The sequence below is a fragment of the Corvus brachyrhynchos genome, unplaced genomic scaffold (genome assembly GCF_000691975.1).
Source record: "Corvus brachyrhynchos isolate BGI_N302 unplaced genomic scaffold, ASM69197v1 scaffold115, whole genome shotgun sequence".
NCBI lineage: Eukaryota > Metazoa > Chordata > Aves > Passeriformes > Corvidae > Corvus > Corvus brachyrhynchos.
Window position 1 is genome coordinate 14,798,189 of NW_008239553.1, and position 25,151 is coordinate 14,823,339.

Genomic DNA, 25,151 nt, shown 5'->3' on the forward strand with positions numbered 1-25,151 from the left:
AGCGCCGGCAGCCTGAATGCGCGCAGTGAGTGTTTGCTCAGCAGTCAGCAGCACGGCTGGAAGGGAACCTATTCGCTACTTCACGCAACATGGAAGAACGTAATGGGATGCCTGACTGTAGTGAGCTTTTAGACCTGAAGAACACAGCAGAAAGCAACCATGACTCTCTCACTACATTTTCTGTGAAAACACTGTTCGGATTTACAACCAAGTTTGAATCTACAGCTCCCGAAGAAGAAACAGTGCTTAAAGCATTTCAACCTTTGCACAGCAATATAAATACTCATGCTAACACCTGGCATGAGAGGAATGATAATGGTTGTAATGCGGACTCAGAAAATCAGCACAGTGTGAATAGTACCAGTGGCCAAGCTGACCCAATGTCTGGCAGGCAAGCAGGCCTGGAGCTGGAGTTAGCTGACCAAAACGAATCACTTCTTCAGCATCTGAGGTTTGTTCAGACTTCTTTGTCTGAACTGGACAGTGATGACAAGGATGCTATTCTTGTACAAGGTACTTTGGTTCATACAACAAGTGACACAGAATCGGACACGGAGAATAAGGATCTAGACACCGATGAGAACAGTGCAAGCAAATACGGGCTAAAAAATGCTGCTTTGTCTGCTGAGGCCTTGGACAATAGCAGTCAAAATAAGGAAGAGTCAGAATCAGAAGGGCACAGCAACAGTGGTGACACTGTGTATACAGATGACATTGAGTTACACCCACCATTCTCTAAGCAGCTCCCAAAAGAACTGGATGGTATTCTAGAGTATGATTCCAATGGAAAAGACAAAATGTTAATGGATGAGCAATTTACTCGTTTTCTTGCTACAGGGGAATGCCCTCAAGAACTTTCAGATGAAGAACAAAGACCTTCAGCTGATAATATATCACTCCAAAAAACAGCACTGGCTGAAAAGACTTTCCAGCTGCCTGCTTTCTTTAGTGGACTACGTGTGAGGAAAAAGGGACTAACCACAGAAGATGGGGAAACTGTTACAGAAATTAAACCAAGGGAGAATGATTTAGCTGTGCTTAAATTACAACAGCCTGTTAAGAAATCCAGTATTGCATCAGGTTTGACCAATAAAAAAAAATCATCTGAACCTAAAGCAAATCCCACTTTCCTAGAACAACTCTCGCACTTGTTAAACATAGACGTCTCCAAGAATGAAGATAGAACTGAGGACTCTGGTGAGGGATCTGGGGAGACCGAGGACAGTGATGAAGCTCAGGAGAACAAAGCCTCCAGCAAAAGAGAGCTACGATTTCCCTCTGAGGAGATAAAATCAAGCCCTGCTGAATCTGCACTGGATGCCTTTAAAGCTTTATTCACACGGCCTCCCAAGAAAGAAACAACTGCAGATCCTTCAGAGCTGGAAGCCCTAAAACGCAAAATGAGAAATGAAAAAGAGTCCTTGAAAGCTGTATTTGAAAGGTCAAAATCAAAACCTGGGGATGGACCATCAGACAAATCTGTAGGTTGAATTACTTTTTCTTCCTAAGATCTGGAAGTGGAAGGATAAGAAAATAATGTCTTGTTTAAATATTATTGGTGGGGACTTAAGATCAAAATGTCAGAATTGGTCTCTTCTTCTGGCAATCTCAAATTTTGGATTTCCAGCTGAGGAAATCCTGGGGCTTGTTTGTCAAAATTTTTGATCATCTGCCATTGTAGCAGAATTTGGCCACAACTGATGGTGACAGTAAAAGCCTCTCAATTAGATGTGAGAACTTAAAAATCAGCTTCTGATTTTAAAAGATATCTACATAACAGTTCTCCATATGTTAATTACAGCTTTAAAGCAGTTCGATGCTGCAGATATTTACTGTAATATTATTTAATAATTTCTCAATCTTACTCTGTTTTCTTTCATTGAGGAATTTATTTTAAAAACTAATATTTCATTTTAGCTGTAGGAATAATTTTATGATAAGAATTGATAAAAGAAGTTGTGGGTGATTTTCAGCTCAGTTTGTTGAGGACATAGAACCTGAAGTAATTTTTCTGTCTTGTTTACATGCATATAACTGGCTTTTCCAATATTGATAAGCATTTAAACTTATCACTAACTTAGGTGTAAGTTAGTGATTTAAATTAGACAACTCAAATTTTTTATTAATATAAGTGTTTGCAGCATTAATGCTCTTAGGCATATGGAAATGTGGTTAGTATGTTTCTAAGAAAAAAAAATCAATGCAAAGTTTTTATACAATCATAAATTACTTTGAATGTGATTTGAACTCTTTAATTAAATGAGTAACCTTTTGGTTGGCATTCCCCCAACTCAAACTTCTTCCATCGCATCTTTGGCAGACGTAATCAGCCCAGGAGAGTATTGTTGGCTGAAGGGGGAGTTACCTGAATAATTCAATTTTCAGGATTGGGCCTTAAACCTGAAGCTACTTAAGTTGATTTTCTGTGTTGGTTATACTCTCTTTAAATGTTTTATTCTTGCATAATATAAAAAAACATGTAAAAAATCTTGGCTAACACTTGGGTAGACTGATAATACCAGTTTGTAGTAAATTACCTCTGGGGATGAGAAAACAGGTATTCATTGGCTGTGGCATGTACAGCAATTGCAGCCTGTGTGTGCCCTTCCCATTCCTGGCGTGCTCCTTCCTGCTTACCCCAGTCGCTGTGCTGGCGTCAGCGTTCGTGTGGCTCACAGCAAACCTCTCTGGGAAGCTCTCATCACACACAGGGAGGGCGGAGGCACAGGACTCAGCAGGAGTGGCTTTTATAAATGTCTGCTTAGTGTCCGGTCTAGTGCAAATCTGTATTTTCTTAGGGCAAAGCCAGAGTCCAAGGGTCTAGTCTTTCCCTTCCTCCTGTGGGCCATTCATGGGGCCATTTCCATATAGTGTTTCACTGTTGTTGCACTTGTGTCTATGCAATTACTTGTAGTAACATGTTGTAAGTCAGATTACAGAAATATTGGAGATCTAAAAAAACACACACAAAAAAAATCCCTCTATAAGAATACTTGTTTAGTGGGTCATTCCCCCTCCACCCCTTCCCCATTTAAAGAGTTACTTTGGCATTCCAGTTGACAGTGCGGTCCCATTAACAGCTGCAGCATTACTTTGATGTGGCAGTATTACCTGGTATGTGGACTGAGCAATCTGCGGGGGGTGGGGCAGGAATTTCATAAACTAGCTCTGCTTCCAGAAAATTATATTGTCAAATGATGTCTTAGGTGAATTGCTCTAATGTTTACTTGTAAGAGGAGCACAGATGGGTCTTTTCACTCTGGAGTAAAGACACAGGAAAAAAACATAACATTCATGACCACCTCGGTGGTTCACCAAAGCATAGACAGCTCTCCACAGTGATGTGAACAGTTTCAACTAATCATTGCATGTCACATGCATGATGCTACTTTCCTCCTTAAAAATATTTTTCTGCACTGATTTATTTGTGTCCCTTCCAACCACCTGAGCACTGTTTCAGTCAGTAGAATGAGACAGATAATCTTTCTGGAGCACATGTGTAGAGCTGAGCATGACAGTTGTTGTTTGGAATCAATTGATACTGCAGACTTTAATTTTTTCTTGCGTAATTTTAACAGCCTGACCTGAGTCCCTCAGAGCAAGATGACAAGACTCCAGGGAGACTCCAGACTGTCTGGCCGCCACCAAAAGCAAAGCATGAAGAAGTAAAAGTAGGATTAAAGTACACAGAAGCAGGTAAAACAAAGAGGCAAAGCATTTACTGAAATTAGTTTCTGACATTTTTAATCTTGTTTAATACAGAGATGGTGATAAGTCACAGTATTTTCTTATCTGAAAAAACAGACCTTTTTTTTTTATGTGTGGTTTACTGCTACTTTTTAATTCAGCATCTGATTTTTAAATGTAAATGGCTAAATACGTGTTGGAAACTACAAACTTGCCTGTACAAATTTGTGAGGAAAGGAGTGGGTTTTTCTGGTAAATTAAGTTATCCATTTCTAGTGGGATTCTGTTCAAGTGAGTGACAGATTAGTGAACATGTGGCAACATGACTGCCTTTTCTGATGCCTTGGTGCAGGGGGCAGCTCTCTGCTGAACTCTGGTCTGGCTGGAGATTTTCTTCAGGTACTGTCCAGAATGTAAACAATACCATTATTGCAACATGTGTATGAACAGAGGAATGCTCATATCCAGTCAGGTCACTTCTATAGCTAGCCACATGTATTGTCCTGTGCAAGGGTATTGAAAGGATATGTCCAAAGTGCAGTGCTAATTATCAGATAAGCTTTCCGCAGAAAAAATACTTCTTGGGGTTTTTTTGTTATTTTGATATTTACATAGCATATTTAAGAGGGAGAAAGTGATTATTTTAGCCACCACAACTCTGGTACAAATTTATATTCTTGAATATGAAACAGTAAGTCCTCGATATTTAGAAATTAACCATAAACTGAGGAACAGTCTGAAATATTAAAGCACAAGACAATAAACCATCTCTTCTTCAGGTACCTGCAGATTTTAGAAAATACCACCTAAAAAGTGTTAAGTGGAACTTAAAACAAAAAGCTTTTATACTACTTTGCTGTGAGAAATTGTTCAGGGTAACGCTGTATGGTTCTTTCTAATTCCGCTGGGTATCCATCGGACCTTGTATATGAGAAACAGTACTCCTGTTTGTTCTATCTACTGCTTTTTGTTGCTTAGTCTTTCTCCCTCTCTTTCCAGTTTTCTCTGCTTTAATCTTTCTTTTTTTGTAAAGAGGGAATAATACTGGAAGTGTAAAAGTTGTTGGAAGATTGAGAAAACTTGGTTTTGACAGAAACAACATTATTCTAATATATAGAATTGAATTTAATGTATAGAATTGAATTTATGGTGCATCTGATTGGTCTAAAGTGTGAGAGTCTGTCACTTAGATGACCAGGACAGGTATTCAGCTGTTGGCAAGTTCATGTTACTCTTAGATTTTTATTATAGGCTATATGCTTGCTATATTTAATTTTACCTAAATAACTATTTTTCCTTCTAATGACTGTAATAATCTGTGGTGAAACATATGCTTAAAGAAAGAAAAGAAAACTGAATTAACAAAAGCTCCAGATTCTACTACTTGTAGAGAAATTAGGTCATGCTTTCTTGAAATTTGAATAGGAAAGACAGACTGGCTTAGAGCCCATGTAAATTGTTACTCTTGTTACTGTGATATTTTGGGTGGCATTGTCATCAACATGTTGATGGTTTGTTTGCTAAGTCAAATTTTTATAGACCAGATTCTGCAGTTCATTAGTTGCTCCAGCGTCTGGCAGAGGGATTTGAATGAAAACAAACCACTGGTGATTCAGCTGGGATGGGGATGTAAGCAGTGCTTTTAAAGGAAATAGGCAAAGACTATGTTTGCAACATACATTAAGACTGCAGTAAAGTTATAGGTGTGCCTCAGAGATTGGTAGGTTTGCTTCTTTCAGCTACTCACGGATGCCCGGAAAGCAGTTGTAAGTTGTACATGATGGATCACTTACACTGGCTTTTCTGAGGACCTGGGTGACTGTTTTGAAGCTTTATGCACAGGAATAAATATATAGAGTCTTCTACAAGTGAAACAAAGTACTGTTCATGAGTAGTGGTGATAGGTTAAAAGAATGGGGTTTGTATTCAATGTTGGTCTTATTGCTGGGGTTTGTGGGGTTTTTTATGAATATGAAAGTGGCAATATAGCAAAACTTAAAAATTCACTATCTTCTCTCTGACAGTAGTAGGTACCTTCAAAGTGCGTGTGTATACTGGCATTTCCCCTAATGCCCCTTCACATCCAAAATTCCCTTCTAGCCACCAGTACTTTAGCAGCTTCTTGACCCTCTTCTTTTAATAAGTGGGCTTCTTAAAAACAAGCTGTAATGCAAGTTAATCATCTTCTTTATTTAAACTGGCTGGTCTCAATCAGAAACCCTATTTCTTACTTCATTGTCTTGTCCAGACAACTAAGATCAAACGAAAAATTCTTGATCTCAGAATGGAGTTCAAAAACTGTGTGTGGCAGGGATGTTTATGATTCCAATCTTCCTCCACTGATGTTTCCTGAATAGATGAGTATCTATACCATTAAAAATGCTAAAGTGGTTCGTTTTATTAGCTTTCAGTCAACAATATATGTTGGTGTTTTGATTTCTGTGATCAAGAGTTTCATCTACCAAAACAAGAGGAATTTATATAAAAACAATAATAAGAGGATTAATTATTAGGTAAGTATTCATTTAACACAGCTTTATTTTAGGCTTAGACAAAATATATGTTCAAATCCAAGGATAAATTTGTCTTTGTACTTCTAACCAGGGTACACGAATATGTACATATTTTATGAGGTAGCATAGATTTTTTTTTTCATTTGTCATGATAAAATAGGATTTAAGTAAGACTGAAGAACTTGAAAGTTGGAATACAGTAATCTCTTTTGCAATTCTACATTGTGTCTTTGATTTATTTTCTTCATCACCATGCGCTGTGACAACTATGACAGGAAGGCAGGGATATTGAGGGAGAGTATTCCTGGCTTTTTGATCTTTTCTCACCTCCTTGTCATGTTTTTCCTCATTGTTCTTATTGCCTAGTGGAAGCAAGAAATTCAGGCTTAATTTGGCTTACGCAGCAGACATCACAATGACTCATAGCAGCTTGGAGGAGTAGCTAACTCCCTCCTGAGGCTCATAGTCTGGCTTGATGTGTGGGAAACCAACTGAAAAGCAAATGGACATAACAAGGAACACGTGTGTGAGGCTGACTAGGCCTGTTAGGAATATTAGAAGTGAAAGAAGTTAGGGATAAAACTGAGCAACAGGTTTTATTCATGCATTTGATAACTGTTTGTGCAGTCCTAGTATTGTCTCCTGCAGTATCTGAATCTTGAGTTGTTAATTTTGAATTGAATGGATGATGTTACAATATTTTGGTTTATCTTATGTTTTCTTAATTCTTTAATTCCTGTGTTTCCACAGAGCAAGTGACTGTGTTGTCAACTGGCTCTCTGTAATTAGCACAAGCTGCTTGCATGATTCTCTAGAGAAACTGGAACTTCTTTGAAGTGTGTCTAAAATAGCTGAAGTCCAGAAAGTCTGTAGTACATTAATGTCCTGGAAGACTAGAAAAAGGATATTTTAATTTATGGTTATTCCATGGAAATAATTTCCATGGAATCAAAGACATTTCTGTGCATATATTTTTGGTTCTAAATTTCTGTTCCTCTGCTTTAAGTGGTTTTTTTTTGTTTTTCCTCCATAATTCTCAGGGAGACTTCTCACATTTTTAAGCATTAATTGTGACAGAAGGGTAGATGTGCCAGGCATTATGTGTAGTGAAAATACCTAGCCAGAGAGAGGAGGCAAATTCATGTCTATACTGAAGAAATTAATCTGTGATACTGCATCACATTGAATCCACATACAATGAATATCTCAGCTACTGTGTATGACTAGGTCAGCACTTGCAGACACATGTCCAAGAAAAGAAGTTTAGACATGGGTTCTGCAGCTCATAAAACTACTTATGTTTGAAGAACATAACATAAGTCTTCACATGAAGGTGTTACAGATATACAGATTCTGCTATTCCTATTAAAAATACCATTTTAGCCTTCAGGATCAAACTAGTTCTCTTACATACAGCAGAGAGAGTTTAGTCTTTTGCTTAGCAAAACAGAAATGTAAAAAGTAGTAAGAGGGAGAAGTACATTGACATTCCTTCTGGAGAAAACGTTAAAAAAAGCCACTTGAAACATTAATTCACTTAGTGAGGTTTTTTCATTTTCTCATTCAGTGTTTTCTTTTTAATTCAACTGTCTGTACTAAATTTAAAAACCTCATTTTTTCCCAGTCTGTCTGTTCATCAGGCTTAAATCTGCAGTGAGGTAATGGTGTCTCTATGGTGCCACATTTTCTATAACAGAGTCTGTGATGTAAGCACAATTTTCAGGGTAAATAAGAAAATCAGGAGGTGTCTGAGAGAGCTCTTATAACACAAAAAATGTCTGGGTAAGTGGTGAACGAAATACAAAATAGTGGCAGAGAAACCTCTGCCACTATTGCCAAGTCTCATATATATCAAATCTTTGATCTCCTATGCTCTCAGTTCCCAGCAGCAAAATAGCTTTATGGCCATGATGTAAATGCAGGGAATAACCAGCTTATGTGAGAGAAAAAGAGGCATAATGGCTGGCACAAAAGGATGAAAGATAAGAGTATGATTTCTTATCTTTCTTTGACATAAGCTTCCTTTGTGGCCTTGAACAGTTTGTGTTTGTCTTTAAAAAAAGACAATGCTCGATGTTGTTAAGTGTCCTGAAGGAAGTTTTTGTAACAGTGGCTACCAACAGTTGGTTTTATCCTAAGTAAAAAAAAAAGACATTTTTTTTGTAATTTCAGTTTATTTGGTTTCATTGTGGTGTTCAGGGTTTAGTTCTGGGATTCTATTATAAATTTTACTGTAGTGAATTAGATCAAGCAGCAGTATAGCAAACAGCTTCAAGATAATGCTTTTGCATTGCTTTAAGATAGTGCTTTTGTGATGTAATGGTCACTGATCAATTTGATGTGACCTCAGAGTGCATGAAGTTTTTGTAAATTATTTTACTACATTTTACTGCATTTATTGTGCAGCATGACAGGTGCATGTTATTTGGTGTTTCATAATCAGACAGATACACTAGAATGTGTTGGAGAAGCTGAGGGTTTTATTACAAGCCAGATTTTTGTAACCATATTATGTTCTAGAGTAACAATGAATTTTTTTTCCCTTACTTATGCTAGCTCAAGCTATGATTTTATGGATTTAGAAGGTATTGGGTATAATTCTGCTTGGAAATCTGTGCAGCCACAGACAGGTTGTACATGTGCTGATCACTACAGCACTTTTCCAAATACCTTGGAGAGCTGTGGGCTAAGATTTAATTTGAAAATACTAACGAAAACCATGCTCAAAACCAATCAAGCAACAAAAATATCCTTTGCTTTTCTCTCCCCACCTCAGGTGATACTGTCATTCATACTGTGCCTCTTGAGACAGGAACGAAAAGATAGGCACCTGTTGATGATTAATATTTGTTGTTAAGATGTTTGTGTTCCATTTTCAGTCCTTTAGCTGCTTTTTGGAATGGCTTCAGGAAAGATTTGGGACCTTTCCAAGCTTCAGTTTATCCATCTGTAAAATTAGGATAAGAATTCTGACCTATTTTTCAAGTCAGATAAAATTCCCTTTCTGTTTATAGACTATTAGCATTAGATAGAGATGCAGAATAGGAAAGAATACTGACTTTTTAAATTTAACATCTTAAAAAAAACCCCAGACTAGCCCCACACTTACAGAATGGTAATTGTCTGTACCTAAGGCCATGTGATAAAATGTTCATGCCTTCCCATACACTGAAGCTTATATTTTCACAAGGTGAGGGGGAAGAAGAGTTATGCTCCATTTTTTAAATAAAAATCCCTGCTTTATTTTTGTTATGCGTACTCTCTGTAGAAAGGTGATTTTAGGAGACCTATTGTTTTTGAGTCTGGATGCATGTTTTGCAGCAGATGCCTGACAAGGACAGATTTTACAGTATCCAAAGCCCTGTCTGGATACGCACATATGTGTAGCCATGGATACCAGCATGCTTAAGATTCACATACAGAGCAGCTTCAGTCCACTCAAAGTAGAAAGCTGATTTCTGAGTTTAATATTTTCCTAGAGGGAAGATTAGTCTGTTGCCTGAATATAATGAAGGCAAATAGTGTGATTTCTTTTACTGTAGTTTTTATTTTGAAATGTAGACCCCACTATGGACCTGAGCAATCTAATGTTGCAAAGACCCAAAATAGTCACAGGGTTTTATGAGACGATTGTTGTTATATAATTGAAATACAGTGAAAGAGCAATTGTGTATACAGGAAGAATGACTTTGTATTTTATTTTCCATGGTTCTGTTTCAAAATATATGAAGCCCTTCGTGTAACAGAAATGTCTCTGAGTTTTACTGAATTCCTTTTCCCATTCTCCAGTCTCGCTGTTCATGTGTTGTGATGCTTTCTGAAAATTTGCACCTGCATTTAGAACTGCTCTTTGTCTTTCTTCTTCGATGAATTCAATATCAGCCCTGCCAAGTTTTCTCCCTCTGCTATGGCGCAGACATGTACTTTTATCAGTAAAAAACCCAACCCTATTTATTGTGCATTTCTTAGTTTTGCATATATCGATGTTCTGAGTTTGACAGCAGTTCTGAACTTGAGAGTTGCTGAGACTGTACTGGGGAAGCAGTGTGTCTGTGTGTGTGGATGTGTATTGTGCCTACATTCACCCACGTATGCACCCACGTTTGACTGAGTATGCACCTATACTGCATGTGTAGTATACATGCATTCTCAAGGTATACTTACTGTATATACCATCCAGTGGTTGTGGTGGTGTTACAGATCTAGAGTAAGTACTTTGTGTTTTAAATTTGTGCTAAATGAAGTTGGTAGAGTCTGTAATTCATCAAAGAAAATCTGTAATAAATCTGTTCCTCGTGTTTGCTGATAAAGTGTTACTTGTTTACCATAGAGCATTGGTGAACGTGGTCCTGTAATAGATTGGTTTTGTAACTACAAAGTTGGATGTTTATTGAGAAAGAATTAATATTGAATGTCCCCAGCAGCAGCACCTGTCATGTTGCCTTTCTGGGAGGGTGAAATGACAAGCGAAACTATTCATTTCTGCTATTAGGTAAATGAACTGTAACTGTAACCCCTCACAGCTGAGGAATGGCCAGGCAGATAAGTTACTCAGGTGACTGCTTCTGAGTAGTGCTTTATACTGCGTTGCAGTCAGAAAGAGGAGTAACTATTTTCCTCATTTCCATAACAGGCCGTCAAGGGGGTGCTGGTTTTCCTTAGGAAGCTGGTTTTCTGTGGATATATTTCTAATATTCTTGGGGAATTCAGTGGATATTGTGAAGATACTTCATGTCCTGTAGTAAGTTTACTCTGATGTCCTCTCTATTATCTCAATATCTGGACAATATTTAGATACTGGACTATTGGCTTGTTTTGGGCTGTTTTCCACAAGTCCCTCTTCATTTGTCTCTTTTTCTCACAGCTATCATATTTTCACTGTACCAGAATCTTTAAGGTGCTGAGAATGTTTGAAATTTTAGGTTTGGAGTGTTCTTCCATGTCTTAAAAGTGAAACAAAAAACCCCAAAAACTAAACAAAAATTAAGTTGAAGTGAAGGATGTCTCCTCATTTCCCAGTCTATGGAATTGGCATCCTTACAAATAGTGAATTACAGGACTGTAAAAGAGTTCGAGTGCAATGGGAAGTAAAGAAGAGAGGACAGATAGGAGTAGATGGAATGGGGTTGAGGGAAGGAGGATTAGAATCGTGTGTTAAAACAACATGCAGTATTGTTTTATCCAATCCCCTATCCCTAAAAACCAGGTAATTTTGTGAATTTCTTTGAGCATAAATAAATTTTAATTTCCTAGTTATAAAAGGATGCTTAAATGCAGTTATGCTTTATAAAAACCAATCAAAGACTGAACAAATTACATTTTGAAAGTTGCTCATTTGTAATTTTATTGGAAGAAAAGCCTGAAAATTTGCTGCTGTTTTATGACTGTAGCCTGAGAAAGCCTGGAAGGTCGCATCAATGCATCTGTAAAAATAAATAAAAAGTAATAAAAAAGGTGTAGCTGTGGTGAGTAGGTTCTGACACCTGGTGGTTAAAGACGAGAACTACATGCAGAAATAGAGGAGGGAACAAATGCTGTAGTAAAGGGGAGTATTGAAAACGGGATCAAGGGTTACCGCGCAGGGAGAAAAGATTAAGAAACCCTCACTATTCTGAAATTTAATGAATCAGTGCAATTATAAGTTAATGATTTTGTTTATACCACAGGGTGTGGTACATCTCAAGAAAGGTAGATTGCACTCAAGTTTTCCAGCTTTTGTTCTCTAATTACTTCTAAATTGTGTTAACGTTATTTTGCATGTTTCCACACACCGAGTTTAATATGTATGGCTTTTTGCAAAAATGAGTGTACTGACCAGAAGTGGCTATATAGGTCATTTAACTTCAAAGCTTCTACTTTCTACATGAAGTTTTGAGATTATGGTAGAGAAGTCTCCTAAATTGTTATGTAAAGTTTGGGGAGTAATGCATCTATTTGAACTGTGAGTTATGGAGATTTCTGTGGGAAAGGTTTTCATGTAAGATTTTATTTAAAATTATTCAAGTAGGTAAGTTGTTTAATTACCAAGAAGAAAAGGTAATTCTTGAATAGCACAGTTGTGAACACAATAGAATAATACTGAATAATATTTTAATGGGTATACTTGCTTTTTGCAACAGCTTTGAAGAATGAAAATTTACCTTTGAAACATTGTGACCCACTGTATCCAGTATTTCCAGGGTTGTAGGTTGAATTTTCAGGTCACCAGATTGACCAGGGAATGCTTCTACCTTTTCTTTTAGAAATGGTGATGAAGAGGGCATCTCACTCAGTATTATAACAAAGATTGTCATGAGCATGTATTGAGTATATTTGTAAACATAGTTGCTGTTTTGTGTTCAGACAAATTCTGTGTGATGATAAAACTGAACATACATTAGGCATTTGGATTACGTAGGTTGTCCAAAACATCCAAATTTTATTTGATGTTCAGTTTTCTATGCATTAGGGAAAGCATGCATGCTTTAGTGTATATTTTCTTTGCAAAACAGTGCAGCATGCCTCATACTTTACTAATCATTAGGAATATTTTATTTCTGCCACCTGGTGGCATATTTTGTTTGTCACACATGTCAGCAATATCCATCACTGTTATTGCACAGTCTAAAACTTTTTTTTTAAAAAAAAATGCATGTTTTGGAAACAAAAACCAAAATGAGGAATTCTTGAAAGTGTTCCCACCCCAAACTTCTGTCTTCTAATCAGACTGTATGGAATTAATCTTTCAGAAAAGTCTAAGCTCTCTGATCTGCTTTGGTCTCCTTCACTTACCATACAACATGAAAATACAATAATGAGTGAGCATGATTGTTATTTCCAGTTGAAAGTCTTGAGGAATGAATATAATCAATGATTTAATAATTCTGCAGTATATGATATGCAATTCTGCGCATATATCAAGCTGGGAGCTTTATAGAAATATTTCCAAGTATATTCGGTTTGCATGGCCTGGTTTTGGTAGTGGGGGATACTGCAGATGTGGCTTTGTTTTCACAGTGTTACTGCATGTGGCCCATGGTTAACCAAGGAACATCCATGGGATATTTTTGCATGGTAGAAATTTATTTAAGTACTTGCTTTTTGATTAGATTAGATTTGATTTGATTTGATCAATAGTGCTAGTGTTTAGCAACACTTCAGAAATGAGGCAGTTCACAGGCAGTTGACAATTTTTTACAAGACAAAATTATATATGCGGGAGCTGAAAATACCAACTGAGTTACATATTTTCAGTAATGAATGAAAAGCAAGGGGTGTGCAAAACTCCCTGCTAGAATACGTAGCTAATGAGTGTAAAATACAAATTCCCTGTGTGAAGCTTAAATACAATCTTACTTATGCTTTTGTCTCTAGCTCACCTAAAGCTTTACGAGGAGGGACCACCAGGTGGGTGGAACAGTGTAATGTTGTCTGTCTGTGTCTAGTCTTTGGTCTCTTTTGTTACCATGAAGGTAGTATTTATCTTTCCTTGATGGAATAGAAGTGGTAAAGCCTGAGTCTGCTATATCTACCGCTGTTCAGAACTAAAAATTTGTTAAGACTACAGAAGTTCTGTAATAGATCAGGAACGTTTTTCAGAATTCCAGCTCATGGTACTTGAGTTTCAATGGCTGCCATCCCACTAAAGGGAGTGGAATTTAGGTTAATTTCTTCTTAATCTCACAGTGCTGACTGTGAAATTTTGCGAAGTTAAGATCTGACGTCTGGTTGGAAGAACATCACAATTGAGAACTGGTGTATTACTTTCTCTTCTTCCCCCTCCCTGTCCCCAATTTGTCTTGATTGTGAGCCAACTCCAGTAAATGTAACCCAATCTAATATGCCTAATAATTAGACATGTTATAATCTGGCAGTGTTTATTCTGAAAGTCTTTGGAGCAAAGACCGTAAGTGAAAATTAAAGCGATGATAGATCTTTGCATTAGAGTTGTGGAAAAGTATTTGGACTTACGCTGATCCTTACTCAAAAGAAGAGCACATTTAAGGCTTACAAAAGAATCCAGTAAAATTCCATTGACAACTGTGTGAGGGTTAACTAGATGCTAACTGACAATGTCATTAGTAATCATAGAATGTTAAGGGGTTGGAATAGACCTTAAAGATCATCTACTAACAACACCCCTGCCATGGGCAGGGACGCCTCCCAGTAATGAATCAATAGGGATGTCTTTTGAAGGAAAAAGGGGTTTAATTGTCCTTTAAGGAAAATAATTGACTATGTTAACCTGATTTTTTGCAAGTTTATTTCACTTGTAGCCTCTGCTGTGTCTTTGTGCGTTTTCTTGCTCAGTTTTGTACCCACCAAGAGCAGGACATGTAGAGCCTTGGCCGTTTTTGGATTTTAAGTGAAGCTTAAGGAAGACATTTTGAACAAACGCTCATGACTCAGAAGCTCCTTTTAAGCAGCTCTTTTGAATTATTGAATTATAGAATCATAGAGTAGTTTGGGTTGGAAGGGACCTTAAAGATCATCTAGTCCCAACTCCCCTGCCAGGGCGATAGACACTTCCTACTAGACCAGGTCTGTGTACCATCCAACCTGGCCTTAGACACTGCCAGGGATGGGCAATTATTGTCAAAATGTGCAATATCTAAATGAAGGTGAGTTTGAATTCATTTTAAAAGAGGAGTTTCTGATAGTATTCCTCTTTTTTCTACAATAACTTATTGCTTCTGCAATTGCTTGCTGAACTGATAGAACTGAGTGAGACATGTTTCAAAGCATTTATATTTTTCTGTGTATGTTTATTCATTAGGTAGTTTCCTGTTGTCATGCTTTTCAAAGAATTACAGAATAGCAATCTGCTGACTTAAAACTTTGTAAGGATTAAGATTTGGTTTCTTTTTTTTTCTTTTTCTTGATCCTTTCTTGTAGTTGAGTTAGGAATACTGGATGTTGGTGAGGATTCAATGTGACTATCTTACAAGATTTATAAACACACCTTATGACCAGGATAAAGCCTTCTTACATTATGTCACTGAAGAACTAGTCCTTAATTCTACCATGAAACACCATTTAGATGATGATGTGAGTAGACATCATACTAGAAGAAATAAATCCGAAGGACTTTGAAGCCCTCCTGCTCCCTTTGAAGTTTCATAATGAGAGTCCAGTCATGTTTGTTACAGCTGCATGGTTACTTCTTAGGAAATAAGATGGTGTTAAGACAATTTTGCATTAGTTAAAGCAACTTATATTGGAACTTGTTAGAATTTTCCTGCACATGCCATTGGTGATCTTAGGTTAGGAAAGTTATTTTGTCTCTATAGACAGCCATTAACTGGACTTCTGGGTAGGGTTGTCTGAGAGACATCTTTCTCCCTCACGAGTCAATTGCTAGCATTTCCCATTTCCCTCATGTCCTAGTTTTGTCCAGGACCCTAATGTTACTTGATACTGCCTTACATCATTGTTAGGGGTGGGGAGAAAGGGACTCTGGCTTCCAGTAGAAAAAGCATGGCAGGAGGGGAGAAGCTGTGCTCCATTGTTCATTGTCTCAGGTTCCAGGGTGAGCACTTTTGCATGTGACTCACCCTCTGTCTTCTATACTTTTGTTAATAATATTGTTGCCATTACTGTTCATTTTTTTATCTCGTTGCTGTTTCCAGTAAGCTGTTCATACCTCAACCTGTGATCTTCACTTTTGATGCCTCCAGTTCTCAACTCCATCCCACTGGAACTGGAAGGGAGAGGGGAAGGAGGAACAATGAGCAGTGTGTCATTTGGGAGAGTCTTGGTGGGGGGCACCAAACTGAGGAGTACCATTCCTAAATCACAACACCTCACTCGAAGTGGGCTCTTCCTCACAGGACTCTGGTGGTGGTGCAGAGTTTTGTAGAAACACTTAGGTACTTACAGGCCACTTGTGTGACTTCCTGCCTGCTGGGAAGCCGAGCAAGTGGGCAAATCATATTTGCCTATCCCTTAAAAATCTCATGCTTTTTCCCTTTATTCCAACGAAACAAATAAGTAAACAACATCTTAGACTTGTTTGTGGAACAGAATAAGAAAATCTCTGATCTCTTCCTATGCAACTTCTTGAACAGTTAACAATACTGATCATACGTGGTTCATATTTTGAAGATCATCTGAATTTCTAACTAAAAGGATTAGAGATGTACTTATTTTGGAATTCAGTGTGTTTTAAAGAAGTCAGCTGAAACTAAACCATCCATTCAATATCCTTAGCACTTTAGTATTGTAACTCAGCTTTCTCTGTAGAAACCATAGACCCAAATGGGCCCACAGAAATTACGGGTATATTGCCTGGAGATCATGTTTATCCTAGAAGGTCAGGAAAATAATAAAGTGGTAAATATTGATGGACTTGTACATATTCAGATACCAAAGGCCTATTAATACTAGAATATTCTGCTGTTTTAGATACTTGATTTTTATGATTATTAAGGGTAGATTCAAGCAGTCCTATGTTGCACGTTTTATTTGCAAGATCAGCTTTCAGGGCCAAAATTTTAGAAAACACATTGCTTTAAAAATTAGCCCAATATATTGAATATCTCTTCCTTTGTTTCAAATTATTTTGTGTTAAAATTTAAAACTCATAAAGTACAATAACTATTGAAAAGATTGTGGGTTTTTTATAACTTAGTCAGGGTAACCCGCTTTTCTGTATTGCATTACTTTTTTCCCCATAGGTAAGTTTTGGTATCTGCCAATGTTCTGGTTTGGCCAAACTTATAAATATATCTTTTGAGAGAAGGCAGGTTACAACCATCCCTCCCCCACCAGGTTCGGGAAAAAATAAATTTTCCTTGAAGGAAAGTGAAAGAGATAAAAACTATTTATTTAACAAACACACAGGAAAAGGATAATGATGCTAAATAATAAAACCTCTCGCTCTGCTGAGAGAAACCTGGGAAAATTTCAGAGTCTTTCCGTAGATCTCCCTCCTCTTCCTTGGAGCTGGGACGGGGCGGTGGGCCCACCTCCAGGGCCAAGCCTCGGTGGAAATTCCTCCCGATGTATTCTGATGTTGAAACAGTCCAGCAGAGAAAGAAAAAAGGGAAAAAGAACAAAGTCCCAGGAAAACAAAAGTTCAACTCTCCGTCTCTCTCCGGAGAAAGAAAAAGGAGCTGAAAAACTGGCCGAAAGCAAGCCGGGTGCTTTCCCCACTGTCACTCTGCTGCCGCAGCTGAACACAGAGCCGTCTCTATCTCTGTGTCCTTGAAAACAGGAAAACAAACTGCTTAGAAAATTCCCTCGGTTTTGTCTCTCCCCCTCTCAGGCTCAGTTTAAAGGCACAGAAAGGCACAAAATTAATTTCTGGGCATGGGGCAGTGATGGGGGATACACAACACAAAGCCACCCCAAGACAGCCAACTTTCTGGGTTCCAGGTACTTTTTAATTTAAAAATTGCTATTCAAGAGAACATGAATAAAACTTTCTGTTGTCATACCTGTATACCCCTAATTTTCTCTGTGTATTTGTACAGTTTTCACTCTAGCAGATGTTGATGTCTAAAAGGTTGTAGGCATTTGTCCACTGTTTCACAGTGTGCGATACTCTGTTGTTTCACACAGTAGATGTTTGTGATTCTATAACAAATTCCATGTCTGCTGCAGTGCAGCATTTTAAGCCCTTTGTTCACGTCATGTCCATCTTCCTTATTCGCCCATTTTTAATTGTTTGGGGTTGCTGCTTCAGCTTTTCCGTTGTGCTTCAACAACAATTCTTTTATCTGTTTGCATACCATGTTTGATGAAATTACAAGACACAGAGTTACTTCCTCCTTGCACTTGGTAGTTAGTTAAAACACACTTTTATTTCCTTCTTGCAGTCCATTACTTGGGTAAATGGTAATACGTGGCTTTAAATGGAGTATTTCAAATGTTGTAGTACCTAATGATAAAGAAAATAATATATTTTCCTGGTGTACTGGAATCTTTTTAATCAATGTTATCTTTATATGATTCATATTGACAACATACTTTAAAATCATGAAGCAGACTGGTACCAAACATGACAGTTAGGGAAGGAGGCGTATCCTGTTTGGACTGGTTCTGTCTTTGCAATGTTCAATGCTAAAATAATTTTTTTAAAGTCAGATAAAATACTAATTAGAATTACTTTTTCCTGCAGTTGCATGTAGGCAGAACCAAATATAGCATAACTGGAGGTTCTGATACTTTCTAATAATAATTGTATCAATGGGTGGCAGAACGGGATCATGACAATTCTCTAGTTCATCACTTCAGAAATTGTGTTTTATTGATTCCCAAGCACCTTATAAGAACATACATTTGAACAAGGAAATATGAAATGTATATGTTACTATCAAATAACATTTAGCAAGCTATTCATTAGGAAAAAGGTAAGACAAAAAATGTATTAAAATAAAAATTTATATTAAAAACTAATGAGATAAGAAGTTCATACCTAGAATGAAATAGTAGCATTGAACTGGAAAAGTAAGACTTGAGAATTTGCAGCTGATACAAAGTTAGTAAAAGAAGGGAAGACCTGAACGCAAATTTGGCATTCTCTCATCAGGATGTTGTCTGCTGGCTATGGCAAAACATGGGAGTAAATGGAAATTTGTGTTTCATGGTAAATGGATTTTTTTTTTACAATGAATAATTGATTTATTTTTCCAACAACAACATAGAAAAAGGAAATTTTGCGTTGTCATGTCACTGTATATCTTTAGTGTTCACTGAGGCCTCTATACAGCTTCCTGTGTACTTTGCCAACTTTCATGTTACTTTCAAAAAATATTTTAGTGAAACATTTTACAGTGACATGGTATTGTGTTGATAACTATCAGCAAATGTAACAAAATTTGTTTAAGGCTTATTAATGTATTTCTGCTTTATCTCACTGTCTTAAAAAAAATGTTCAGTTCTATGAAAGTTTGCATTAGCTGCAGTGGGTTATAATTATTGATTGCTGGAAGCATCAGATTGCAAAAGTAAAGAATATGCCCAAGTGGGCAACAACTTATATCATTTATTAAATTTTTCTTGGGATGGAGTACTCTCAAAACAAAGGAAAAAGTAGTACATTAGAAGTAGTAAATGAAAACTCAGACTCCAAGCTGTTTGGAATGGAATCTGTGCAATGTGATTGTTTACTTTTTTGCTTGAATGCCTTTCATAAAGGGGTGACGTTTTAAATTATTTTCTCAGTAAACAAAATCCTAATTCACGTCTGGTCATTTTTCAGGATGGGAGCACTTAGCACTTGCCATCTGATTTTTATATAGCTTGTCTCTAAAATCCTTAAGAGTAGTATCTGCTTAAGGGGAAGCTAACTTATTTATGCCCTATGGCCACTGTCTTCTCTCAGGCAGATTGGAGACCAGGCAAGTAGAACAGGTTATTTGTACAATCAGCCTTCTGTTATCCATCACAATAAAAGAATTTAAAGCTTCAGAAAATTGACATTGAGGTGTTAGAGCGTGTCCAGGGCAACAAAGCTGATGAAGGATCTGGAACATAAGTCCTATGAGAAGCAGCCAGTGGAGCTGGGGTTGTTTAGTCTGGGGAAAAGAAGGCTCAGGAGAGACCTTATTGCTCATTACCTGAAAGAAGGTAGTGGCCAGGGGGTTGGTTTCTTCTCCCAGTCAACTAGTGATAGGATAAGGAGAAATGGCCTCAAGTTGCACCAGGAGAGGTTCATATTTGATATTAAGAAACATTTCTTCACCAAACATTGTCAAATATTACAACAGTCTGCCCAGATAACTGGTTAAATCACCATCCTTGCAGCTTCTTGATACGGTTTAATGGTCATGGAGATACTTAGTTGAATGTTGGACGTGATCTTTGAGGTCTTTTCCAGCCTTAATGATTCTTTGATTTTATGAAAATGCAACCCCCCTGACATGGCACAAACTAGGTAAAGAGTCACCTTGTTGACACAAGGATCAGCTTGGAACTATAAAGTAGGGTGTAAAAATGAGGGAGCCGGGTGCTGCATGGTATCAGGATCAGTTTGAGCACACACTGAAACACAGAAAGGTCTGGCTAAACATCAGGAAACAATTTCTCACTGTGAAGGTGACTGAGAAACTAGCATAGGTTGCCCAGAGAGGATGAGGAGGATGGAGATTCCTGGAAGTATTCAAAAGCTTGGACATGGTCCTGGGCAACCAGCTCCAGGAGAGGTGGAGGTGCAGACCAGGTGGCCTCCAGAGGTCCCTTCTAACCTCAGCCATTCTGTGGTTTGTGATTGGAACCTTTTTTCCATGTCAGTCTTGAAGGTCCTTAAGGTATGGTAACATGGGAAGTGGGAGGTCCTACAGTTCAGCTGCAACCTTCTATCTGGGCTGGCTCTGAGAGCTACCCTCAGGTGTTCATATGTCTTGACTAATAAGGCCAAATGAGTTACAGTGATCATGTGAGAATCAGACTGGCTACACAGAGCCATATCACGTTCCTTAAACTCTGGCATCATTAATTTTTAACCTAGACAAATCACTCAGTGATATGTTGGTATTTCTGGATTTCATGTGTAGTCTATATGAATTTTTTTTTTGTGAGTTAAATGGAATTTAAGAATTCAGTAGTTTATAAAGCCTGACTTATATTTTGTTCCGATTATAGTTCCTTCTGTTAACATGTCACTATTGTTTACTTTGCTGTTGTGATTTTTACCACTCTAAGCAGCATCCCAACACCACTGTATAATTAAACTTTATTATTCGGTTGCCAGTATGTTAAGGAACTGATTTTTGGAATTACATTAATGCAATTATTTTTTCTACTCAAATTCTTCAGCATTTTAATGATTCTGATTGCCATATGCAGGTTATTTTCTTAAGATGCTAGCTGTGCATGTAGAATTATACTAAATTAAGGTGACTTCACAAAACATAGAAAAGGAATGGACGTGAGTCACTTTCTATTATGCAAAACAATGCAATTGTGATGTGTTTTTCATTATAGTATCTTGTACAGAAAAATAAACATTTGCTTGAGACTTGAAGTACTTTGCTTGGTGTCAGCTTCTATCCAATAGATAGTTTGTTCTAGTTAAAAGTAATACAATGGTAGAAAGAACCAAAATAAGCTTATGCTGTTTAATGTCAGTTTATATCATAGTAGACAAGCTATTATATCTTACAGTATATCAGTTTATGATGCACTTGCTTTTATGCAGTAGCAGTGTTTTAAGAAATAAGTTAGGATTATTAATCTTATAAATTAGTACTTTCTAAGTATATTTTAAGGAATAAATAAACAGTAAAAGAATTGCTACCCTCTATCTTGCCTCTGCTTTAGAACACAGCTTAAACGAAACAATCTCTAGAACTTGTTTCAGGGCTTTCACCTAGAAGCAGTGAAAAACATGTGCCAATAATGACATGTATTTAATTGTTAAAAAATTTTTAAACTTCTTATGCTGTGTTAGATTTCATTCATGAAAGTTCTTCCATCATTCTCTAATTGCACAAACCACTACAGTGCCAAGATAAAAAAACAAGTAACAGAGGGTTGGGAATGGGTAGACATGGTGAAAAATCTGCTTCTGGCGCTAGTGCAGGTCTATGTCAGCATAGGTGAATTATGACTCTCTTACCCAAATCCCAAAGAATTTTAAGCATCGGGCAATCCTGCATAGAAAGTAGATCTTTTGTTAAGATAGATCTGTATCCTTCTGTTAGCCAAACTAAGAACTGATTGTTAGGAGCATTTCCAAAGCCTGTTGGCTTCAGTTATCATGTGACCTTAAAGAGCTAGCCTTCAAGTCAGGACCTTCATGAGGTTCATGCCCTGCAAACTGAGTGCTTAAGCAGCTGAGGTGCCAGAAGGGTCACAACTTTTTCTGAGGACCTGAGGCAACTGTTTTAAGTCCTGTTCAGGTGAATGGATATGCAGAGCCTGTAATTCCAGAGGGAATATCAACCAATCAAAGGAATTAACAGCAGAAAATCTAAAAGTTTGTAGATCTAACCGGTTGTGATTCCAGCAGATCAGTCAGGTAATTTTCCCATGCTGGAAAGCTCTAAGTGGAGACTTGTTAGAGGGCAAGGAGAAGTTTAGATGCTATAACTACCTGGAATCACCAAGGTTTTTATTTTATACTTTGTAAAATATTGATCCCTTCTGATTTTGTGTATCAATTCAGCTGCTTGCATATAGCTTCACCTGTGTTTGAAAAAAATAGCCTTACATTAAAAGCTTCCATGTCATGCAGATTTCAGGGTGATGATCAAGTTATCTTTTCTTTCCTCTTTCCTTCATGTGCTCTGAAGAGAAAAAGGAAAAAAGAAATAAAAAAAGCACCTGAGCACTGGAATATTTTACTGATCTGGCACTTTGGTCCATACTTTGATGTTTTAATGCTATTTTGTTAGTTCTGCTATTGAATGGATAATACAAATTCCTTAGTCTTAGACAACATTTACAGTAAAATTTAAATTCTTTGGACTATTTTCAATCCTTGTTTAAATTAGCATTTAGTTGAGAAAGCAGAAGCCAAGCCAGGAAGCTGGAATAAACTTTTGAAAGCAGATAGAAGTGGGACTTTGATCATCTAAGAATGAACTCCGGTTGCTTGTTTAGGACGGCTGTAACTTCTGGGCCGGTGTCTCACAGAAGGCTCTCTTAAGGTCTCTTAACCCTTACATCAATATATTGAAAGGGTTTCTCTTTCTTCATCTGGCCAAATGCAGTCATGGTACAGGTTGAGGGGAGCTATAGTATTCGTGGTCCTAGAGATGCATTTGGTAAATCCACGCCATCACTAAACGTGTGTGATCAATGCCTGGCCTCCTAATTTTTTCACTGCTGATTTAAATTTCTCTGGATTTCAGTTTCAGTTCAGCCTTTGGATTTTGTTATATTCTCACTAAATAGCAGAGCTATCCTCTATCTCATTCACAGTATTCTGTACTTAAGCTCTGTAATTAATCTTCGTCTGATAGAATGAAGGCAGAGAATTCTTTTTATCTCACTGTTAGGTACTTTCTGAGGTCTTCATTTGTATTTGTGATTGCTGTTTTATCCAGTTTAACTGTGTATAGTGATTATATGTTTGAAGTTCCATTTAAGTCACTCTATTTGATGCATGTTACTTTAGAATTCAGGTGGGGGTGTGTGTGTGCATGCATGTGCATGTCAATATCAGTTCCACGTTTATCTGTAAAATTAAGCAAAACTAAAGTTTCCTTTTGTTATTTCAGTCTTTCATATCTTTTCCCCTGTTTTCCCTTCTCAGCATGGAAGACCTCTGCTTTATCCTATTCTCTCAGAAACATCATGGAAAATCTGGTCATGTGGTCTTAGAAAAAAATGCTAATTACTCTGTTCAGGTTTTCTTTTCCATCACCGCTGTAAAAGGTCATTTATTTGAGAGCCTACACCTGCATTCTGGAGCTGGTGGTGTTGTATGAAATAGTCTATGCTGAAGATGGCACATTGATTTCTGACTCTAATGGAAGGTAATTTTTTATTTCTACAGAGTACCAAGCTGCCATTCTGCATTTAAAGAGGGAACACAAAGAAGAAATTGAAACATTAAAGGTATACTTTTGTAATGATTTATTTTCTTTCCCTTCTAGTGCATTTTACAGATTTAAGTAGTGCAAGCATATACTTTCTATCAAATGTTAAGAATTTAATTGTTTCTCTGTAGAAGTTGTTTTCAGTTGACTGCCAACTCAGCTAAAATTAATCTGGTTAAAATCTGTACCTGCACTCATAAATGATGTCAAAAAGCAGTTTTATTTGTTTCCTCTTTATCATTTTCCTTACTGTTGTTCTCTTAAATTCTTCCCCCTAACTCAGCAGTGCAGTATTTTTGCATTAGCACTGGTGTTTAACTACTTACTCTTTCTCAGTGGAACATATTTCTGTAGAAGCAGTTTTCTGTAATTTTAACAGGAACTTAACATAAGCGTGTGTGATGAGACTTTCTGAAGTTTAGTATTGAGCACTCTTTATTGATGTCTCCTCTTTTAAAGTATAAACTTGACCAACTAGTTATCAAAATCAGAAATAACACAGTTTAGTATTAGAACTCACTTTCCTTTGACTAAGTAAAGTGGAATTCTACAAGAAAGTGTTTTTATCATAACAGTAGGAACTTAAATGGCAGTATAACTGAATTTGGTGATCACCACCAGTTAAAATTAATGGCATCTTCCTTTTCTCACCAGTTATGATATATTTTTAAGCATAGCTGCACTGTGTTCTAATACAGATTCATATGCTAAATCATTAGTATACAGGTCATCAATTACAAAACACTCAGTATTTCCTTTGTCATCATTAAGGCAAATAAAATGGAAACTAAACAGATTTACTAACGCAGGAATTCTGATAATCCAGTACATTGATACATTAACAATGTCATTAGGCAGATCACATTGTATAATGTGAAGTATCGAAATTTGCATTATAAAATTCCAGTGGGAACATATAATGGAGAAGTAAAATTGTGGCATGATTTAATGTAATAACTTTTAACATTTTATTCTTTAAAAGTATAACAGTAAAATATTATGGTAGATAGCCCAACTATTGGAAATTCTTGGGTTAAATGATTTTGTTCTACTCACTGAAAGAACCTACAGACAGGAGTTTCTCTGAACCAGCTCTGTAGCAAACTGGCCCAAATCCCATATCTGATGTTTATGAAGAAGGTTTGATTATCATACTTTCTCTGCAAAAGGTTAGGAGTGAGACCCTTAGTCTTTATTATTCCTAAAAGGCTTAGAAAAATGTTACGTTCTGGAAGGTATATGTAGGGGAAAGTTCTCAAAATATTATTAAACTGTCCTCTGAAGGTGAAAGTAAGCAACATTATCTAGAACCTCTCCCTTGAAATCTGTATATAGTGGCTTATAAGTGAGTAATATGTTTATTCTTTAGCCTTAGGATGTGCCCTATACTTTTGTACCGTTTCTTTTTGTAAGGTTTTTTTTTCTTGAGTGTGTGAACAGGAATTCCTAATTGTTTTTTATTCTTCAGTATTTGTTATCGCTG

The 25,151-nt window shown here is 37.0% G+C and overlaps 1 protein-coding gene across 6 annotated transcripts in view; it reads left to right on the top strand.

Annotated features, from left to right (window-relative positions):
- The window catches only part of FMN1 (formin 1), a 188,912-nt gene that overhangs the window by 49,380 nt on the left and 114,381 nt on the right, over positions 1–25,151 (top strand). For 3 of the 6 annotated variants that reach the window (XM_017742015.1, XM_017742017.1, XM_017742016.1), the window contains exons 4-6: positions 3,579–3,696; positions 13,554–13,586; positions 23,626–23,687. In XM_017742015.1, coding sequence (XP_017597504.1) covers positions 3,579–3,696; positions 13,554–13,586; positions 23,626–23,687 — 213 coding nt within the window. Of the gene's footprint in view, positions 1–6; positions 1,482–3,578; positions 3,697–13,553; positions 13,587–23,625; positions 23,688–25,151 lie in introns of those variants that run through there. The other 3 variants (XM_017742020.1, XM_008639546.2, XM_017742018.1) reach the window with 3 other exon arrangements.